A 23,098-nucleotide genomic window follows, 5' to 3' on the forward strand; every position below is an offset into this window, starting at 1 on the left:
AATTCGGGGCCGGGAGGCACTGTCGCTTGCCGCTGTCTGGAGCGCACGGAGTTCAGCGGCCCCGGAGTGGAGCGTCCCCTCACCAGGACGGAACGAGGGATGTAAGGTCTCTGAGTGGGGACCGCTGGGGGCCGGGGCTGAGACGCTCGCCTCCGCCACCGCGTCCGGGACCCCCATTCCGGCGACTCCGAGAAAACTGGGGCGCCGAGCGTTTCCCCGAAGCTCAAGACTTGCCGAATCTAAGAGGATGGTTTCTTAAGCACGGCACCACTTCTCCTTTCCCGCCCCCTAGACCGGAGGCAGGGATCCCGCGAGGGACTCCCGAGGCTCCGTCTCCCTAAGGAGCCCCGGCTGCCGCCTCCTGGGGCAGCTTGCACGGCCGCAGGGACGCACGGGCGATGTGGCCTCCGTCCAGCGCGCAGGCCCTCCTGGGGCATGTCATGGCACTTGGCGGAGTCTCGGCCTAGCATGGCTCGCGTGCTGCCCGACGTCGCCTCCGGCTAGGATGGCCCCTCCGGGCCCCGCCGGCGCCCACCCCACCTCGGCCGAGCCGTTGTCCCGCAGCATCTTCCGGAAATTCTTGCTGATGCTCTGCTCCTTGCTCACGTCCCTTTACGTCTTCTACTGCCTGGCCGAGCGCTGTCAGACCCTGTCAGGCCCCGTCGTGGGGCTGTCGGGCAGTGGCGAGGAGGCGGGGGCCCTGGGTCGCGGCGTCCTGGCCGGAGGCCCGAGGGAGCTGGCGGCGCGGCCCGCGGCGGTGCAGAGAAAGCGCCTCCTGCAACTGAAGCAGTGGCGGAGGCGCCGGCGGCCTGTGCGACGCGACGGCGGCGAGGAGGTGGCCTGGGAAGAAGAGACCCCGGGCCTGGCCGGGGGTCCCGGTGGCTCCGGGGCTGGGAGCAGCGTGGCCGAGGCCCCACCGAGGACCCTGGCGCTGCTGTTGGACGAAGGCAGCAAGCAGCTGCCGCAGGCCATCATCGTCGGCGTGAAGAAGGGCGGCACGCGGGCGCTGCTCGAGTTCCTGCGCGTGCATCCCGACGTGCGCGCCGTGGGTGCGGAGCCCCACTTCTTTGACCGCAGCTACGACAAAGGCCTCGCCTGGTACCGGTGAGCTGGCCCTGGGCACAGGCAGGGGGCAGGCAGAGCGCGATGTGCATGTTTGCGTCGGGGGGCTTTGAGAGAGACCATGAAGACTCCCAGTTCACCTTCCTACCCGTTTCATGCAGAAGGCGTGGGGGTGGGGAGACGTTCATCAGTAGTTGTTCTTAACCTGAAGGGTCTTGTTCCCCAACCATGCCTTCTTTCTCCAGTATGCTGGATGCTGGAGGGGGAGGAGGGCAGGAGGAGGGAATTGGTCCTTAATGATTGTTTTCTTTAGTCTTTGGGATTCCTTTTCCCTTAAATAGCCAATTTCATCTTTTCCTCCTCTGCTAGAGGATCCTTGTTGATAGCTAAAGAGGGGGAAAAAAGTCTCTCCTAAATTAGAACCTGTTCATCAATTATTATGTTGTCTCCTTTCTCAAAGAAGCCTGTTTTTATTTCTTTACCTTCTGGGCAGCTCTCTATGGTTAATGCAGTCTTCGCCGTCAGGTATTTATTTACCTTGACCTTTTGCCAGATAATTGTCCTAGGTGGTAAGTAATATAGAGACTTCATAAAAGTGTCAAGAACCAGAGTCTAGGTTGTTGAGAAATATATGTTGGAGCAAGTGCCAGCAACCAGTCATTGTGTTTTCAAGAAGGCTTCCTTGGTAATAACTTTTGTTTGAGGCAAGGAATGAATTTTGTAAAGTGCTTTCTGTATTTACAGGAAACAGTATCTTTTGTCTCTGGACTGGCAGAAACTTTCTCAAAGCTTTTTGAACACTTCTCTTTAGAAATGAGGTAGTCAATTGGAAGGAAGGAAGGAATGAAAGAAGGAGAAAAGGAAGGACGGAAGGAAGGAAGGAAGGAAGGAAGGAAGGAAGGAAGGAAGGAAGGAAGGAAGGAAGGAAGGGAAAGGTAGAAAGGAAAGAAAGGAGAAGAAGAAAAAGGGAGGGAGGATATGAAGACACCAGTTTCATTGTGAAAAAACTCCCAATACAGTTTAGGAAACAAGTCTGGCTTAAATTTTAACCTTATATTTGCTAGTCTTCTCAAATTTAGACCACCTTTAATAATAGAATCAGCCAAACTCTAAGAAATTCTAGTGTCACCTGGATTTTGTTTGCCATAAAATATTGGCCTTTTTCCTTTACTCCGAGAGCAAGGAAAATCATATGGCCAGAATTTTTCCATTTTATAGTTTTATCTTGTTCTTTAGATGTGCGATCTCCTTGTCATTTTAACTAAAACAATATTACCAAAGTTACTAAGAAATTTAAATATATTTTAAAAGTCCACTAAATCAACTATCCATTCCCAAAACAGAAATGGACATGGTTTGACAAGTTTATTTACTTGAGGGGTCGAACTCACCCTCAGACCGATTTCAGAAACTGAATTTACAGTAACTCAACTCACGAGAAAACATTTGGTCCTAAAAGTTGAAATCAAACATTAAACGCTTTTTTCATTTGTTGGAAAGAAAAACAAACAACCTTTCTTAATATAGAATATATATCATTTAAAATCATCGGCCACTTAAAATATTCCCTTGTGTTTCTGTCATTTATGTTGTATCCTTTGGGAAGTTCTTATAAAAATGACCTGTTGAATCTGGAAACAACAGGTCCTTCTTTTTAGCACAAAGGCAGCTCTGTTTTTTCCATTAAGGACACAAGAAAAAAAGTGATTAAAGACCCCTAAAACTCTTATCTATAGCAGTTTGCACTGAATTCAGCTTCATACAGTGTATAAGTGAACACATTTCAAGCCGACTGCCTGGAATATCTAAGACAATATTTGGCTGGCTCTGAGGTGCTATTATATATGGTGAAATATTTAGTACTAAAACCCTTTATTTTCATTTTACCATCTAGACTTTATTTCACAAAGTGGGATTGTTCTTATTCCAGAAATGAGTATTTGAGGGCACAGTATGTCTAGAGACCTGAATCTTATTTTCTGTGGACCTTTATGAGCTTGTGTACGAGAAGGAAGGTTTCAAGATAACTAGAAGCACAAGTATAGAAAATAAAGAAGAGAGAGAGAGAGAGAGAGAGAGAGAGAGAGAGAGAGAGAGAGAGAGGAGTCATAAACCTTTAGGCCACTCTCTCATTTAGAAACTGGATGAATGCTGTAAAGTAAATCTCTCTTTGGATTGTTTACTCTAGCAGAGGAGTTCTATAAAGCAATTTATGGTGGTTACAAAAATAACTGCACAGTAGACTTCATGGTTTGGTAAATTTAATTTTCTAAGTGTTGGAGCAATGTCTTTGTTTTACCATTTGCAATTTATTTATTTTTTATTGGATGTATGAATTTATGTGTAACTCGATTACATAGAAAACTTTTATTTTTAAAAAAATCCAAGCTATGGTATCTGGATTATGCGATTATTTAATGAAATTTTCCTGAGTTCTCTTTCATCTTAGCTCTGAAGTTGGAGTTTAAAGTTGGTGAGAAAGATTGAAGACTTAACCTTGAAAAAAATCTCCCACACAGAATGTCACTTAACTATTAAGTGCATTCCAGCAGTTTGTATTTAGCCAGTATTTTATAATAAGGGATTCACTTAGACTTTCTTGAGTCAGCCCCAAATTTTAATATTGGATTTCTAACACACACACACACACACACACACACACACACACCACACACACACACACACACACTCTGACAGCGAAAGAGAGGAGAGAGAGAGAACCCCAAAATTTACACCCTGAAGTGAATTATGGAAGAGAAAAATCTGTATAATATCTTTTAGATGCTCATTGACGTGGGAGAATCATAAATGTCTAGCCTTGTTTTTTTGCTCAATGAAATCTCTCAGTTTGTCATAATAATTTGTAGTGGCAGTGCCCCCTACTGTCCTGACAAAGGGAGAAATCTGTTGCTGTTAGAAAGTTTGAGACAATCCCTTGGTGAATGAATGAGTTTGAGTTAGAAATGCCTGTTGCTAGGATGTTTCAATAAATTTCTCACTCTGGGCAAAATAAAGTACTTTATAAACTGCATCCTAAGACTAGTATAACTGTAAAGGCAAAGAAAATGAATTTATTCAAAATCTCTATAAATGAAATGTTTCTAATTAATTAAAATGTCCTAATATTACTTTTAAAAAAATGAAACAAAAGTAAAACTTAACATTCCAGGATATTTGTTAATTTGGATAATTTAGGATGCATCAGTGGAGTTTTCTGAATATGAAACTCCACCCTGATAGGATTTTAAGAACATTCCACAATACTTAATTTAGCGGGCATGATATCAGTACAACAAATGTCTGTGGCTTGCATGTCATGGGAAAACAATCCTTTGCAATGAATAGTCTTCATTTCTATTGTATGTGTGGTGGGTTCATAAAGGAAGGTAGGGAACTATTTCTTTAGCTTCTAAACTTTGAGATCTTTTCTGTAAATCAAGACTGAATGACTCTACTATAGTTTAAGAGCAGGTGAACTTAGAATTTAATGTCCCCTCTCTCTGCCTGTGTATATCTGCACCAACTAGAAGCTGTGCTTTTTTTCTCCTAAGATAAAAGGTACATATTTATGAAGCATATAAAGGTCTGTGTGTCTTTATGTATATGTATGTGTGTGTATATATACACACACATATATATTATACATATATATACACACACATATATATCATACATATATAATTATATATATATACATACACACATGTTTATATATATGTATGCATATAAATGTTTGGGACAAGATAGTATTTATTATCCAACCTCTTATACTCATGCATCTATTTCCTTTCGTAAGACTAGAGAATTTCAGTGGAGAGCAATATCACTTAAATTGTTTTACTCTTTAATATTCAAGAAGATTCAAGATTACTTAGCTTGGTATTTAGGAGTTAGTTCTCCACCGACCTCATCAAAATTTGAAGTTTTCTGGCCTCTAATAATCATCGCCTTATTTTTCAAGTCCACCAGAGAGGATAGTAGAACAGGAGAACTTTTGGTTCCTATCAGGAGAAACCGGCATTTTGTAGCAGCTGGGAGCAGCTGCAAAGTACCTCCATGTGCAGTTTCCCACCCTCCTGAGCCACGAGGCCCTTCTGCGTGAAGGGCTGGAAATGAAATTTGAGCCAAGGGAGCTGCAGAGTCTGGCCACCCATGCAAGGTCATATGGATTGAAGTCCAAAGAGGCCTCTCTGTCCTTAGAACTGAGTTAAGAACATGGAGAAAGGACGAAGGATAGGAAGAAAGCAGGAAGAAGTTGTTTTGGACCCTGAGTCTAAGGCACATGTTTGCAGAGGGGAGGGAATAATTCTTTCAGACATATAGTTCCCAGGAGCTCTTGGAGATGGGATGCTCTTCATCCACTGAGAGTTTGCATTTTGTTTGCTGAATGTCTGAGCTCTTGGATCATCATTTCAATAGACTACTCAGGAAAGAAGTCAAACAGCCTAGTTTCTGTATTTCTGTGTATGTGTGCTTGTGCACGTGTGCATACCCACATGCTCATATGTACAAGAGCAGACACCTAGTAGGAGGGAAGTGATGGAATTGATAACAAGGAAGTTATTAAGTGGTTAGAGAACTTCTAAACATTATCAGACACCCAGGGTATGGAACAGGCTTTGGGTCTACTGAGTACAGGTATTAAAAAGAATAGCAACAACAGAAACTGCAGTATAGCTTGGACCTGGAATACCTCATGTGAGTGGCTATTTCTTCATAACAATGAGATTTATAATGTGCTGATATATTTTATGTGAAATACATAGCCATGAGTGAAAATCCTCCACATTGTAATCTCCTGTTCTCCTCTTAAAAAGAAAAAACACTCTGGCCAAAATATTTGTCTCATATAAGTAAGTCTCTTGATTGGTCAGGAAAGAATATGTGCCAAATCCATATTTTGGCAGGGTCATGAGAATGAAATAAGCCTGTTCAGTTAATGACAACAGGGGCTAACCTTATATAGACCAGATGCTAACATCATGAGAAGAGTGTCACAGAGCAAACAAACCAACTTGTTACAAAGAACAAAAGGCCTCATCAATCTAAGGGATGCATTTGAACAATTGCAAATTGCAGTTGCCATCAGTCAAATTGCTGGACCTGGTTAGAAATTTTATATACTTAGCCTTTTACTTTAGGTAGACATCTTCTCACTGAGTAATAATAACTTGGCTGATAAATGTAATTTCTTGTGATGTTTCCCAGTGATGTTAGACTCTAAGCTTTTAGGAAAATTGTTTCTGCTAAGTGATGAGTTACAATTTTGAAAACGACATTTCTTACTAAATATATACCTTTAATATGTAATCAGAGAAAATTTCACCTAAGGAATATATTAGTTACCTATCCTTTGCAGTTATATGAATGTCTTTAAAATGTTTTCCAGCACTTTAAAATTTAAATTTGATATAGTTTAAAACTCTCTGTGGGGGATATTGACATAGTTAAAAAATAAACATGTGAAATAAGGACTTAGAAATTGTGGAAATGCCAAGTTTAATGAATTGAAGCATCTTCCTAGTTTTTGCCAATGATCACAACTTCTGACTTTTTTTTTTTTTTTTTGCATTATTCATGAGGTCACGACTATCATGCCTTTAACATATACATTTATCTTATGAACACATGAGGAAGGTATTCCAGAGGTTCAGATTTGGCTTGTTTCAGAAGTTGTCAGATGACAGTAAATGTAAAAGGGGAAGCGTTTATTAAAACTGAAGTTTAGTGCTTGACATTAGGCTTGTGATATTCTTACAAAGGTTAAAAAAACAAAATCCTATTCACTGACTTGAGAGCCGCCCACTTTGAATGTGATGTGTAGCGCCACCTGGTGGGAGGAAGAGTCAGCAAGGAACCAGAAACGCTAGGCTTTGAAGACCTCATCATTATCAGAGTATATCTGCAGTCTCAATTTTAAAAAAGGGGGGAAGGGGGAGGGTGTGAGCATCACGTTAGGTAGCACTTACAGCAAGTAAGATCTGCTTAGTGTAGCTGAGCTCACTTCTTTCAGATAGGGAGTTTATTCTTTGGAGAGAAATAAAAGAGACTTGCCTTCACAATAAATCTGAAAAACACGATATAAATGATTAGGAGATTTATATTAGAAATGCACATGACCGAAAGGAATGCCATATGCCCCAGATTAGTTTTGTTAGTGTGTTTTGCCTCTGTTTCTGAAAGTCAGCTTCAAATGAAAATACTTCCAGATGATTTTATTTCAACATGCAGCTTTATGCCTCCTCCTGTGTAGTACAGGCTCTGGAGGAGGGTCCCATGATTCTTAACAGGCAGCACACAGAATCCTGTTTAACCCTTAACATACCTGAGATACGCTATTGAAGAAGACCCTACTCATGTGAGACAGTTTCATAGGAAGGTGCTTTCAGAGTTCTAACAGGAGAGACCTTCCAGGGACTACAGTCCAGTGCCTGGGGAGGGTGAGTTGGGATAGAGAGTGGTAGTCAGGTTAACATTAGGCAGGAAGAAAGGGAAAAATAGGAAAGTTACAGTGGAGAAACCTGGCAGACACCACCTTAACCAAGTGGTAAGTTTTACATTTCCCTGTGGTCATGTGCAGATCATGTACCTGCCGGTGTAATGCAATGTGGACGGCAGTTCACCTGTGGGAGATTCTCCCCCCAAATCCGTAGCCCCACTCTAATTATGAGAAAACATTAAGCCAACCCAAACAGAGGGGCATCTACAGAATACCTGACTAGTATTCCTTAAAAATTTCAAGATCCTGAAAAACAAACAGGGAGGAGGCCAAAGAGGCTAACCGCTAATGAGTAAATAAAGTATGGTATCTTGACTGGGTCCTGAAACAGAAAAAGGGTGTTCCATGGAAAAAATGGAGAAATGTGAATAATGAGTGTGGTCTAGTTAATAGTACTATACTGAGGTTAATTTCTTGGTTTCAATCATTGTACTAGGGTATGTAAGATAAGAACCTTAGGGGAATCAGGGCAAAATGGTATCTGAGAATTCTCTGTACAATTTTATTTTTACAATTTTAATATCTAAAATTATTCTAAAATAAAAGGAAAAACAGCAGCATCAACAAAGAAAGCAGGAGATGCCTAATGTCACCAAGGGCTGTGGGCTCATGCTGTAACACTCCACTGTGTCAGCTTCCTTTCATTCCATGTTTCTTCTTTCCTCTCCTTCTGAAGGCCCCCAGCACAGGCCTGCCAGCTTCCCCTCCACTGCCAGCACCTGTTGCTTCCAGACACGCTGAGCTTTCTCCTCAGCTGATTTTATAATAAAATTGGCTCATGGCTCCCCTCCTACTCTCTTGTCCCTGGAACAAACACAGAGTTTGTTTTTTGTTTTTTTGGTTTGTTATTTTGTTTTGCTTTCCTCTTTTTCTTTATGGCTGGCAAATGTAAATGTAAAGTGAAGAAGGTGTAAGAAGTTGCCCACCCCTGACTGAAATCCTCGTGGTCTGGAGAGCAAAAACTTTGATGTAAATGATAAGTTTTTGAGAACACAAAGAACTGAAGTAGGAGTCAGAGGAAAATTAGACTTGGGAATCTGGCTTTTTTGATTCAGACATAAAAGGAGCAGTTGTCAAGGACTGGGAAGCTGGTTATGGGGTCAAGAGATGGGTTCATGACTGTGGACACTCCTTAGCCTAGGATATAACAATGTAGTCCAGGTTTTCCTGGCCAGCTTAAATATTCTGCTTACTTGACCTTATGCTTTAATCTTTGGTTTAGACACTATGGTTTATGAGACCAACCGTAAGAGCAAAACAGACCTGGAGTAGTCATCGGGTTAAAGAACGAGGGAGGAAGAGAGAAAATCCACCCTCCAGAGCACTGGAGGACCAAGACCTGGGCATCCTGGGTGGTTCTTCCTGTTGGAACTGCTAATCCCGGGATGCCAGTGTTATCAGACTAGGTAGCATGCTGGCATTTTCTGCTTCTGTTTTTAAACACACAGTTGTGCATCTGAGAGTCTGGTTTAATAGAGTAATGAAAATCTGACTTGAAACATTTCCTTTGATATTTTTAACAACTATAAAAATAGTTTTATCCACATTACATTTTTACTTGAGCAAAACAAAATAATATACAAGCAACATCTTGAGATTTAAAGAAGTTAACAGTATTTCCTCTAATTTTTGACTGATTTATCTTTATCGGATATGTTTTACAAACTGTTTCATGCAAAGGATAGTCTACTAATGCTTATATAAGTTAAAAATAATTTCTTTGATTTAATACCGTTCCCAACTTATTGTTTGGTGTTTTCCATCATAGTTGGTATATACTTTTCTCCATGCATTTTGAACCATTTTTAAAATAGCAAAGTATTTGAACCCTGCAATATACATTTGATAAAAATCTATCATTTTGGTCTCTGTTTCATTCATTTTTGCTTTGGCTTTTGTTATTTTCTTCCCTCTGTTAACTTTAGATTAGATTTTTCTTCTTTCTCTGGTTTCTTAAGAGGTTAATCAGTTAGATTGTTTATTTGAGCTTTTTTTTTTTTTCTCCTTAACATAGACATTTATCACTATAAACTTCCCTCTGTGACTGCTTTTGCTGCATGCCGTAAGTTTCGGTATGTTGTGTTTGCATTTTCATTTAACTCCATATTATTTTTTGATTTCTTCTTCGACTCATTGTTAAGGAGTGAATTGTTCAATCTCTATATATGTGTGAATTTTCCAGTTTACCTCTTGTTACTGATTTCTAGTTTCATATTGTGGTTAGAACAGATACTTGATATGATTTCAATTTTTTTAAATTTTTAAGAGTTGTTTTGTGGCTCAGCATATGATCTATCCTAGAGAATGTTCTGTGTGCACTTGAAAGGAATGTGTATTCTGCTGCCGTTGGATGTAACGTTCTATGTATGCCTGTTAGGTCCATCTGGTCTAAAGTATAGTTCGAGCTCAGTATTTCCTTATTTATTTTCTCTCTGGATGATCTATCATTTTAGAAGTGAAATAATGGTTACATGTGTTGGGCCCTCACTGTATGCTCAATGAAGCTGCATAGTCTGGATATTTTGTTAATATGATCAGTATTATTAAGTAGGTCCTATCACTTACTACCTTTTATAGATCAGGAAACAGGCTCAAAAAGGTAAAGTGACTTGCTCAAGGTCATATAGCCAAATAAATAGTAGAACTAGCACTGGATCCAGGTCCACTCACCTCCAATATGCCAGTGCTACACCACTGCAATATCCTATCATGTTCTCAAAGTTGCATGTGTGGTTCCTGCCTAAACAGTAAGCCATCAGTGGCTCAGAGATGATAGAAGTTGAAAGGCTGCCCCATGTTTGATTCTGAGTCTTCAACCTTCAATTAAAAAAAAAAAGACAACATATCAACATATGGTTGAAAAGTAAATTTTAAAAACTATTGAATAACTATCCTTGTGAACTTATTGTCCTATATGGAATCATGAAAGCCACTTCTATTTCTGTCTTTCTTTCTTTCTTTTTTTTTTTTTCCTAGAAGAAATCTGATCACAGAACTTGTGCTACTGAGCATATCAGAAATTCTGGGCCATTCAATTGATTTTTTTTCCCCATCCATTAAAACAAATACCGAGAATCATAAAACAAAAACAAAAACAAAAACCCCCCAAAACCTCAACCATTGATTGGTCTGAATAGGCAAATTTCCTCCTTCTAAATAGCTGCATGGAGAAGCCAAAATATTAACAGAAATATAATCAGACAGGTCCTGAATTTGGGCAAGGTGAGTTTCTGGGTGTGCTTCTTTCCTGCTATCATGTGCAACCCAATGCTCCCTTTTGGCTCTAGGAATCCTCCAACCAAGCATTCCCTGTGAACATGGCTGAGTCATTGCCAAAGTCCATCTTTCTTATTCTTTTCTATATTGGCGTTTTTGATTTTTTTTCTTTAGATATGTTAATATTCCTAATCAGGTCAAGGTCCATTTGTTACCTCCAAACACTATCCTATCTATCTTTATTGTTATCCTTGTTAATAATTTTCACCTAATTGAAAATTTAGATTTCCTACCAGCTGGTCATTATTAATGCCAAGCACTTTATAATGACCAGGTCATTGCCACATCAGACATGACTCTTAATTTGAACTTCCTTTGTTTCTAGCCATATAGGCTTATAAATTATTAAAGGATGTTGGAATTACAAGATATCTTAGAGAGTGTCTTCTGTATGTAAGGAAACCGAAGTGCTTTGCCCAAGATTAAGCCAAACACATGAACTCTGGGTTTCTAATTCCCAGGGTACAATTCTGGAGATTACAATTGAGAAACAACTGTATGTTCTGAATTACATAAATTTAATTTTGGAAGATTTGCACCACTGACAAAAAAAATTCCAGAAAAATGAAACAAGTTATAACATTATTTTTTCTCCTCCCAAAACTAGTGAATTAAAGCATTGAACTGAATTGAGTCAGTGCTCAATTCATTTTTAAATTTCTGGTTTTTATCTGAGATGTTTTCCCCAATATTTTGATGCTTATAGATTTTGGAACCCAGCTAGCATGATTGGCCTATGGATCCTGGTAAGTAATTTGTGTTTTATGGTTGTTGCCTGCTTGTAAAAGATTAGTGGGAGAAATCCAAGTACAGACAGGAAAGTTTGCTTTTTCTCTCTTGAGTGTTCAGAGTAGGAAGTAATCAATCAAATTATAGGAATAAAATTCTTTTTCTCTTTTCCAGAGTTCTTACTTGGATTAGCTCTCTCCTTTCAATAGGAAATATCAAAGTTGCTAGGCCGGTTTGAATGACAAAATCAAAAACAACGTGTTTGTTACGGTCATAAATCTTTGCAGATTCTCATTAAGTTCAGGTATTTAAAAAGGGAACTGGATTAAGCTGCAACTGAAGTTATATTTCCAGAGCTAACTGCTCCCCTCATCACCTTTCTTAAGTGAAGCCATGTTTGCTCTAACTCAATGTTTTGAAAAGTTCTGGCAGTAGGAAAATGCTGTAGCAATAAAGCGATTTCATTTCACGAACAAAGCTTTTAAATAAACAAAAACTGGCATCTTTTTTTTTTTTTTTAATTTCCTGGTGTACTCTAATTATTCTTATAGTTTCTTTCATCAAATATTGTGGGTGTTTTGGTTTTTCTTTTTTTTTTCTTTTATAAATAAAGGCCACTTATTTTTCTTTCTAATGAGAACTTACTCTTCCTTCTTGGTGTTGGAGGACTTGGGATCACAACAGTATCTGTTAAAAATGCTTTTCTCAAAGCCAGAGGGTCTACTAGAATGCCCTTCTAGGGTTTAATGGTGGAAAGAAAACAAATTGGATCTGTTTTATATTTATATGGGGGGAAAGTCATGGGGAGTTAATGCTTGTGATAAAAATTCTTGAGATTTTCAGGTGCATTTGTCTTGTGGCAAAAGATGGCAAGTTGGAAGCAAACACTGGAAAAACTACTTCTCAATCCAGCTGGTGGTTACCAAGCAAGAACGTGGACTTACCATTGCCACGACCTTTGATTTTTTAAAATAATTTTGGAATACTGATTAATTAAAGACCACATTGGGAAATAATTCATATATTGAAAACCAAACCCACATATAAAATAAAACAACATTCTGCATGGATGAAGCAAATCATTTTTATCTGAGATAAATGGTTGCTAGATTATAACCCATGGCCTGTGGTGAAGACCAAAGCTAGGCAATAAAAAGCTGGTATACCAAGAGGCTTTCAAACTGTGTGACTAACCATACATTGATGTAAAATAAAATTAATTATTAGTTTTTAAATGTAAGGGGCTATAACAGGATAAAATAGCAGCATGAATTTCATATAGCTAGAAAGACAAATACTTCTTGACAAACTCAGTTCAGTTATTTACCTGTGTGCACCAGCGCACAGAAAGGATTATATGTAAAATGTATTTGCTACAGTGGATCTCAGTAGAAAAAATAAATTTGAAAAACACTGGCTAGTGTGAATAAAAGACTTGCTTGGAAAGACTAAAATGTATATGCTTCAGGGTCCCTCAAGAAACTAAGTATGAACATTCTATGCTATGGATTCTAAAGTTCAGTCATTTTCAACCTTGTATCTCCAAGACCTTGAACTATACCTGTCACATAATAGATGCGCTATTTGGTTAATGGAAAACAAACAGACAAACCCACCAACCAGCCTTAAAAAAGACACTTAAGGCAAAGGTCAGCACTTTTTTTCTGGAAAAGACCAGAAAATAAATATTTAAGGCTTCGTGGGCTATATGGTCTCTGTCACAACTATTCAACTTTCATTTTATAACAGGAAAACAACCTTAGACACTGTGTAAATGAATGGGCATGGCTATGGTCTGATAAAGCTTTATTTACCAACACAAGCCTTTGGCTTGCTGGTCATAGTTTGCAAATTTCTAGGGTAGGCTAAAGGTTTACAGTATGTTCCCTGATCTTCCCTCACCTATCTTATTACTCAGATGAGTATCCACAGCCAACATTATGTGAAGTGATGTGAATGCATGATATAGGTGATTAACCTCCCACTAGAGATACAACTCAGAAATAACAGAGCTCTTTGCAGCTGTATGAAAAAGGAAAGTTCATTCCAGAACTGCCTGAGAGTGACCCACCCATGGAAACTTTATGAGATCTGCAGAGTTGTTTGGGTGATGGCATTTCACATAAAGGTGATTATATGCTTCATTACAACAATTCTGTTTTGGAAAAGACATCACGAAAACACAAACCAAAGCAGTCTTTGGTCATTTTTTTTTTAAAGCTTGACTTTGTACTTGAGTGCATAATTAATTTATGGATCTTCCCTTGCTTCTCCATTTTTCCTTTTGTCTTTTAGATGCCTGGTTATTTATTCTGCGAAGCATTTAGGGGTAGCACTAGGGGACACAGTGAGGTAATAGTTCATCACCTGGCCTCTGTTCTGAGAAACAATCCCACCATGTGATTTAATTCAGCAGTCTGCCTTAGCAATTGAGAAGTGAGATATCAAGTTGGGAACAAAGCACAAGGAAAGATTGCGGAGAATTATTAAATGGCATGGTTAGAGAGCTTGGACTTTATTCTAGGTCAGCACTGTCCCATGGAAATGGAATGGGTACCACATATGTCATTTTAAATTTTCTAGCAGCCACCTTCAAAAAGTCATGAAGATGTGAAATTCATTTTAGTAATATTTTTATTTAAGCCAATATGCATGAAATATTATCATTTCAATATGTAATCAAAAACAAAACATATGAGACATTTTGCATTTTTTCCATACAAAATATTACAAATCTAATGTGCATTTTATGTTTGCAGCATATCTCAATTCCTAATAGTCACATTTCAAGTGTTTAATAGTCAGTGGCTACCATATTGGACAGCATAGCTCTAGAGGTGGGGGCTGGGGAATGCATAATGAAGACTTCCTTTCAATAGAGGACTGATTTCGCACACCTCTGGTTGTTTTGTGGAAACCTAATCCTAGGTGGCATGTGAATGGTAGAGAATGCATACTGAGCTGGGTAGGTGGTGAGGAACCTAAAGGAAGGATAATGGAGGCTTGAACTACAGCAGTGCAGTAGGCATGGGGCTTGGGAAAAGATTTGCTAGACTTTTTGGTAATAGGAATTATAAAATTTTCTGTGGAATGCTAGCAATGAGGAAAGGAGAAAAAATGAGAGACTATTTCTAGGTCAGGTGTATTTACTAGTAACTGTCACTATGATAGAGAACAGAGAAAGAAATAATAGGTATCAAGGAGAATAAATAACTTTCTTTTAGACATAAAAGTTAGAAAGTGCATCATTGAAGTAAGCTGGAGCTCACAAAGAAGGTTAGAATTGGGAGCCATCGTGAGGCACGATTGTTGAGGTTGTGAGAGCCATCACCATAGCTGAGATGTGAAAGTGTATAGCAGAACACAAGAAGAGGGCAGGAGGAAAGCAGGACCAGGAAAACACGCTTATATTCTTGCCCCAGAGGGAGACAGTTTCCATAGGTTATGGCATGCATGAAGAAATGTCTACAGGGAACTGTATTGATGTCTATCATTTGCTTTGAAATGCACTGAAAATGATAAGATGAATTGATGGATAGTTAGAGGGATACCTAGACTTTTGATAATAAAAGTATAGAAAAATATGTATTTAGAGTTTAGTTGGTGGGTAAATGGGTGTTTGTTGTATAATTCTTTCCTATTTTTGCCATGTTTAAAATTATCCTAATAAAATGTTGGAGCTAATGGGGATGATTTAAAGGTCAGTGATTTTAAATGCTGCAGAAGGGGTACATAGAGGCCTGAGACAAAAAATGTTTGTCTCATCAGTTAAGCAGGTATTGGTGACTCTGAGACAAGATTGACTACAAGATGGTGTGACAGAAGCCAGCCAGCAATGGGTGGATGAGAAAATGAAAACGCTTCAGAAGAGACAGGAAGTGTAATGAACTTCACCCATGTATCTCTGATCTATGCTGTCTCCCTTTTCTTAACTGGACTTGAGTTGACCAATGGGCTGTTTATACTTGCTTTAAGATCACCATGGCTAGTCATTTACATAAATAAAACTTCTTATATGAAAGGAGGGTTTTAAAATATGTTTAGTATGTTTTTGTCCTGTTTACTGCATTTGTATGTCATGTTTTTGCACTAATGTGCTTATAAATGCATGGTGACTTGAACAATAGCTTTTTAATCAGAAGGTTCTAGCTAGATCTTTTTGTTTTTTTTTTTTTAATTGCAGCTCTACTCTTTAGATAGATGCTAAGGTTTCTAGTATTAATTACTGAACACAAATTGTGTCTGCTCTGCCTGTTTAATGTTCTTGAAATTTTTGGTGAAACTGTAGTGGCTCTTTTTCAAGGCTGCGCTGCACCAGCCTAAACTAAAGTCTTGCAAGTGTGAAAAGAAAAATAAACTTCTTTTAAGAATCTCCATCTTTTTGCACCTCAGTTGAAAGTTCCATAAGAGAATGAAGAAATTTAAATGCTTTTTGTTTTCTCTCACCAACACAAAGTTGCAACCATCAAATATTCTTTGTTTTTCTCCTGATATTTTTCCTTATCCTCTGGAAAGTTTGGTGACAGTGAGAAAACACTAAAAAAAAAAAAAAAAAAAAAAAAAAAAAGGTAATGTTTTATTTCTCACTTAGTTGATGGTGACAATTTCTCTCCAATTTGTAGAAGCTCATAGAGAAAGGACTTAGAGGATGCTTCAAGCTGAAAATTACTTAAATAAGGGGACTTTCTGTATCTAAAGGATCTATTTTCATGGCATCTCTCTATATTTAGTATTGTAATATTGCAGATAACTAATCCATTTCTAGTCCACTCAGAAATCTAAGAGTGGGCTTTTAATAGCATGCTGACATAGCAAAGGGGATTCATTTGGAGAGGATGAGGGAGGTGGCAAAGGAGAGAGTGTGGGCAGTCCAGAGAACTGAAGAATTAAAAAACTAGTAGATTTACATAAACACAAATAACTGCATTTTCACTTAACTCGTCTAATATCCTGATTAAAATAAAACTGATTGCCATGTCATGTTCTGTACATGTATGACAGAACTTTGAAAAGTTTCATTGCATCACCAGAACTTGGCATAATTGTAGCAGAGGAAGAAGTAGAAAACTAGAGGGGAAGAGAAAGAGAAAGGAGCCAAGAACAGATGCTTTAGAGGGCCACCCATAAAGGGGCAGAGACCCACATGCAGCAGAGTGGGATGTACAAACAGTTTCGGATCTTGTTCGTGGTCAACCTTGCTATTTTCGGTGGATACTTCTGGATGCTTTTCTAAGTCCTGAAATTCTCAGATGTGGATATGTTCTTACCTGCTCCCCACCTCTGTCTCCCTTGTCACGTCCTGCCATTGGCTGTGGGTTTCCAGTAAATTTCCTCAGAACCTATGTTTATTGCATTTTTAGTTTCCGCCATAATTTTGTTCACTTGATCATTTCTGAAGAGAAACATTTCCCCACATTTTTGGAGACTGAATGACTATACCATCGTCATAGGGATTCAAATCATCTGCCTCTACAAAATTAACAAATGATGGTATCTCATGAACTGTGGAGACTACTTACACATTATCAGAGTGACTACTAGAGGCTACTCTACATAATAATGCTAGTTGAAAAATAAGGCATTTGGAAAGGTATGACAGTATTTCAAATATAGTTTCTTATAATAGTTTATTGATTTCTCAAGGAAAGGAAGCATGAAAAATCATTAATCAAAGGATCTTGTGTATGAGTAGTGCTATGCAAATGTAAAAGGTGATTATTTTGAAATACTTAGAAATCCATTAGACATTAAATGTCTTGTTCCATGTGCAACCCCTTGATTGGTTAGCAAATTACATCAATGATAGATTGTATTTTGGCTCGCTTCTTGCAAGCATGTTTCATCTTCATTTGTAAAAAAGCAAGTAATAGTTCATTTAAACAATTCTATGAGTATATCAGCTTAAACATGTGACTTATGTATCCTATTATCACAACATGCAAGCATAGTTTTAAAGGTTTGGGTGAAATCAATGCCCTTCAAAACAGAAAGTTCTTGAAAATTGGATGATAATTAGATATGTATGCATTTTCAATGTATTGATTTCGATGTCTGAACTTACAAGTGCCTATTATCAGAATTTTGTAGAATATACTAGCTCAGATTTGAAAGCTTGGGCAAAATCATTTTCCTTGAAAACAGAAAGTTCTTTTTCTTCCTCCCCAAGGCTTCTAAAAATCTGAACTATTGAACTTAGATTTGAGTAATGATGTACTATATACTTTGCCAAATGAGTCGTTTCCCTTTTTATAACATCCATCAGAGAAAAGGAAGTGTTCAGTTGGAAAAACTGTTTCCCAGGAAAGGCCCTTTTTTTTTTTTTTTTTTTTTTGGTATTTGTTTAAGTCAAGGTGATTTTAAAATAGCGGAAAACTTCGTATTTGCTCTCAGGTGACATTTTGAAAATAAAATGTTTGAGTCTGTGGGTTATTTTCTATTGACATAAAGATGTTAAGACAGTAGTTTAAGGAAATAAGTTATCTTCCATAATCAGAACAAAGTAATTTGGACTATTTAACAGCATATGTTCATATAAAAATGACAGAAATAAGAGATGTTTCACATATTTGCAGTTTTCTTAGACACAACTATAACAAAATATAAAATGTGTTTTGAACATATTTTTGTAAATTTGTAATATTTACACTCATAGTAGTATGACTAGATTTATTTTTATTATAGGCAATTCCTTTTTGAAATTCATGGAGTTTGTACTAAATCTCAACTCTCTGGAAACTGAGTTTGTTTATTCTTATCCAAAATAAAGTACCTTATTACCAAGGAAAAAATGTACACTATCATTAAATTTCATTATTAGCATTAGAAATTCCCTCTGGGTCATTTAATCCAATACCTACATGATATACCAAAGTTTATTAAAACAGTTCCATAGCTGTTCTAGTCATCAAATAATGCTTTCGAGATACATCTTCAAAACACTGATATAATATAATGTATTTGAAGAGTAAAATATTTGTCAGTCATCTGCTTCTTTTGCCTATTAGTTGCCAAGCAGATTCATATTTATTAATTCTTTATTAATGTGACTAGTTGTTTTGAGACAGTATAAATTATCTAGACAACTTTAGAAATATGGTTTTATTAGCTTATATTAAAGCTTATGCACTACAAACACAATACAGTCAATTCTGCTATGATGCTTGTTTTGAAAAAGTGAAATTGTTTCAGGAGATTAATATATTAGGAAATTGTTTGAACATAATGTGAATTTTGCATTTGTTTATGTGCATTTTCATCCACAAGAAACATTAGCTAAGCCCAGCTATGCAAGAAAACACACACACACACCTCTTAAATATCTATCAGTTACCTCAGTTCACAAAAAGTTACAAGTCATACCCATCCATGTCTGGAGTGTGGCTTTAGGTTCCATTTCATTCATTCATTCATTCATTCATTCATTCATTTTTAGGTGAGGCAACCCTTGGTTGATCTCACAGATTGCAAGGACTTTGTCAGCTTACAATCCCTTATTTTTTATTTTTTACACCTACAGCACCTGGTCTTCCTAGGTGGCCTCTCATCCAAGTACTAACCAGGCCCAACCTTACTTAGCTTCTGAGATCAGATGGGATTGGGTTTGTTCAGGGTGGCATGGCCGTAGACTTTTAGGTTCCATTTTAGATAACCCTCCTTCCACTATATCACAATAGCTCACAAGCTGCAACCCTTCCAATGCCCACTTATACAAGGAAACTTTAGGACTTTTTCAAGGCCAAGTGTCATATTTATTGTAGTATTTATGAATTTCATAATCATTTAAGGTGTGTAAAACTGTGCTACTATTGTTATTAGGTTCCTATCTTTTTAAAAACGTGCCATGGATGAAGTTTTTGACTGTTGTACCCTAACTCCATTCTTCCCATATGTCCTGTAATTTTTATTGTGTGATTTTATATAGTACAATGATTATAGAAATGCATATGTGGAAATTTTAGCACAACTCACTGTATATATATATATACCTATTACAGAAAATGTAGCAAATTACAGAAAATGTAGCAAAAAGGTAAAGATTACCCTTATCACCAATTTGATTTACTCAAATTTTATTATGTTTCACATATTTAAAAAAATATATAACCTAATTAGCCTCAGGGCATATATGTAATTTATTATGATTTTATTATTTAGGAGGGTAGTATAAATATTTTGTAACTACATTGTTAGGCTTCTTATAAATATTGTATTGACTTCTAAAACTCATTTTAGTAATATATCATAATTTACTTATCCTTTAGCCTTTAGATGCTTTTTAATTTGGGGCTATTATAAATAGTACTTTGATGGATATCTTTGTTCTAGTTCTATTTGTTATATTGAATACAAGTTATGTAGACTGTATTCCCAGAAATAGAATCATAAGGTCCAAGGCTATGAATATTAGGTATATATTGCTAAGTTGATTCCTACAATGGTTGTATGAATTTATACTCGCAACAGTATTGTACAGGTATAAATGTGATCAAGTTTCCATAGATTCTGAAATGATGAGGAGAAAATTTTATTTGAATGGCAAAATGTGTCCAATTACACAAATGCTTTAATTTTTTTTAAGATGCGCAGTGCTAGACATCTGAACATTTTAATATATATAGTTGTATGATATAGTCAAAGAATCACCAGCTTATCCAATAGTAAAATGTTTTTGTAGGTATTTTCACATCAGACAGCTACATTAAATATACTACATTTTTTATATTTAATGTAAATGAAAAATTTGGGAATTATAATAATGGAAAATCAATTTTATTTTTAATACATGAATTAATTTAAATCTAAATAATCACCATACTTGTAAATAATTATTTTTGTTGACATGGTATTTGTAATATATCTTACCTAAATACGACTTTGTTATTAAGGTGCTTAAGTGTCAAACTAGGAAACTAATTGTTACTTACTCATTTACAAATTCATTAAATATTGCCAAGTCCCCTTCCAATGCTGAACACTGTACTAGGCACTGGATCTAAGTAGGAGGAGAGACTGGGGCCTTAGGTTCTAGATTGGATTAAAGTAAAGCCTTGAGTGAGGAAAACATAGCTCTCCAAATACCACTGTGGAAGCCCCTGACTTTTAAAGATATTTTAGTATTGCCTGAATTCTGTTGTCTGGATGTGTTGTAAGTCACTTAATCACTCCTTATTATTGAATGTCTAACTTGACTCAAGTATTTCACCATGATAAACGAGATTGTGGTGGACTCCTTGTAACTAAGTCTTCAATATTCATCCATGATTATTTTTTTTTAGAATGCTCACAAGAAAAATGGTTGGGTGAAATGGCATATACATTTTTTTAAGGCTTTTGATAGATACTGCAAAAGTACCCTTTGGAAAAATTATTCCAAATACTCCCACTGGTGGTGTGAGAGAGTACATTTGATTAGCAACTACTCAGAGAAATCTTTTTTCCACACACGTGTGTGTGTGTATATGTGTGTGCGTGTGTAACAAAAGCTGTTATTAACATTTCTATGTTACCCTTAAAATAGTCATTGGATATAAAAATTGAGTTGAAGCATACCTGAAGTTTATGCAGATGCCACTCACATTGACTGTTGTAGAAAAGCACTTTCTAGTAGAGTAGTCTGGAATTTAGTCCTGGCTTTGTCATTAATTAATTAGTGAACTTATACCAAACACTTGACTTCCTTGTGACTGATTTTTTCATCTGTAAAACAAGAATGGTAAATTAAATGATTTCTGTTTATTCCCTATGAGCTAAAAATTGTACCATTCTATATGTATTCTGTACTGTGCTATAAGATTATGGACTAAGGAAAGCTCGTGAGCTTTACTGTAATTAGTACTCAAGCTATCATTTTTCTTCTCTCCCAAGAGGGGACAGTTAGCTTCACTGGTTTCCACCACAGCCAAACCTAAAGGCTTTTCATGGTGGAAGGCAGTAGAGAAGGTAGGCCCTTCTATAGTGAGTAGCTAGGAAGAAACCCCATGAACCCATTGGAGACTAAGAGTCCATAGCAGCTTAGAGGACTAGAGACTGGCAAGCTTTCATCCAATCCAGGCCAGGCAGAATCAGCATTAAGAAACCTTAGTTCCACAAATTAATAGCATGTAAGCAGAATCGGGGTGAAGAAACCTTAGTTTCACAACTTAATAGCGTGTTGATTAGGCCATCCTACCAAGCAAATGCCTAGTTCATCATCCAGTGCTAAAATAAAAATTGTCCTTAATGGAACTAGTCAGTTTACTGGCAAAAACAAAAACAAAAACAAAAAACCAGAGTAGTTGCTTGATCTAGGATTAAATAACTGATTCTTAAAATGACCCTTGACCTCATGTACTGCAGAGATTATCTTTTAATTGCAAAATGATCACCTAATATTTGTCACCATGCATAATTACAATTTTTTTTTCTTGTGAAGAGAACTTTTAAGATTTCCTCTATCGGCAACTTTCAAATATACAATATTATTAACTATAGTCTTACATTTCCATGGCTTATTTATTTTGTAACTGGAAGATCTTAATTAAAATGGAATGCTTCAGATACTATGTGCTATTAAAGTTCTGTGGACATCCCCCAAACTGTCCTGGTGGTTCAGAAGTTATGTCCACAGGTTCTTTGATATGCCTTCTTTCAGGAAGTAGAACTTAATTCTGGGCTAGTTCTAGTGATTCACTTTGAACAAGCTGAATAAAGCAGAAGCGATAGAATGCTGCTACTATGGTTCTGTTATAAAAGACTGTACTTCCCAAGTTGAGTGCTCTTTGTATTAGATAACTTGTCATAGGGAAGTTAGCTGCCATGCTTTGGGAGTAGCCCTGTAGAGAGGTCCACCTCGTGAGGAGCAGAAGTCTCCTACCAACAGCTGTGTTAGTGAGTTAAAAATGGATCTTCCAGCCTAGTTAAGCCTCCATGTGACTGCAGCTCCAGCCGACCACAGGATTGTAATCTCAAGAGATAACCTGAGCCAGAACCACTCAGGATTCCTGACCCATAGAATCTTCGTGAGATAATCAGTGTCTATTATTTTAAGTTATTGAGTTCTAGAGTCATTTGTTATGCAGCAGTTGCTAATACAACCACTAGCACCATTTGCTGTGGCAGTGCTTCTTGAACCTAAGTAGGCATCAGAATCACCTGGAGAGCTCATTGAAACACAAACCTGGGCCCCAGCTCTTGAGAATCAGATTCAGCAGGTTTAATGTGGGGCCTGAGAATTTGCATTTCTCATGGGTTTGCAAATGATGCTGATGCTGCTAGTTTGGGGATCATCCAAAGTGCAAAGGCCTTAATCTGCTGTCTAGAAAACCTTGGTTTTAACATGCTATCTACAGCAGAGTAGAGCTTTTCCGTGACGCAGTCCTGGGAAAATTTTCTGCCATTCCCAATCCACTGTATCCTCTCTTTGCTACCCAGCATTGTGGCTAGGAATGAAGTTTAGTAATTACAATGAAAGCTTTTAAGGCTTCAACACCTGCTGGTCTGCTGGTGGCCATTCCAGCAATTAGTCAGTCTGTTTTCAGCTCATTCTTTCCCAGT

At 37.5% G+C, this 23,098-nt stretch overlaps 1 protein-coding gene and 1 pseudogene across 2 annotated transcripts in view; one reads left to right on the forward strand and one right to left on the reverse strand.

Moving 5' to 3' along the window:
- Positions 1-214: 214 nt before the first annotated feature.
- Positions 215-23,098, forward strand: part of HS3ST3A1 (heparan sulfate-glucosamine 3-sulfotransferase 3A1) — an 88,227-nt gene continuing 65,343 nt past the window's right edge. For both annotated transcript variants that reach the window (XM_016161182.2, XM_016161192.2), the window contains exon 1: positions 215-1,104. In XM_016161182.2, the coding sequence (XP_016016668.1) occupies positions 506-1,104 (599 nt within the window). In that variant the 5' untranslated portion in view covers positions 215-505. The remainder of the gene's footprint in view (positions 1,105-23,098) is intronic.
- LOC118604694 lies at positions 19,074-19,192 on the reverse strand (annotated as a pseudogene).

This window comes from Rousettus aegyptiacus, unplaced genomic scaffold (genome assembly GCF_014176215.1).
Source record: "Rousettus aegyptiacus isolate mRouAeg1 unplaced genomic scaffold, mRouAeg1.p scaffold_m13_p_6, whole genome shotgun sequence".
Classification (NCBI taxonomy): Eukaryota; Metazoa; Chordata; class Mammalia; order Chiroptera; family Pteropodidae; genus Rousettus; species Rousettus aegyptiacus.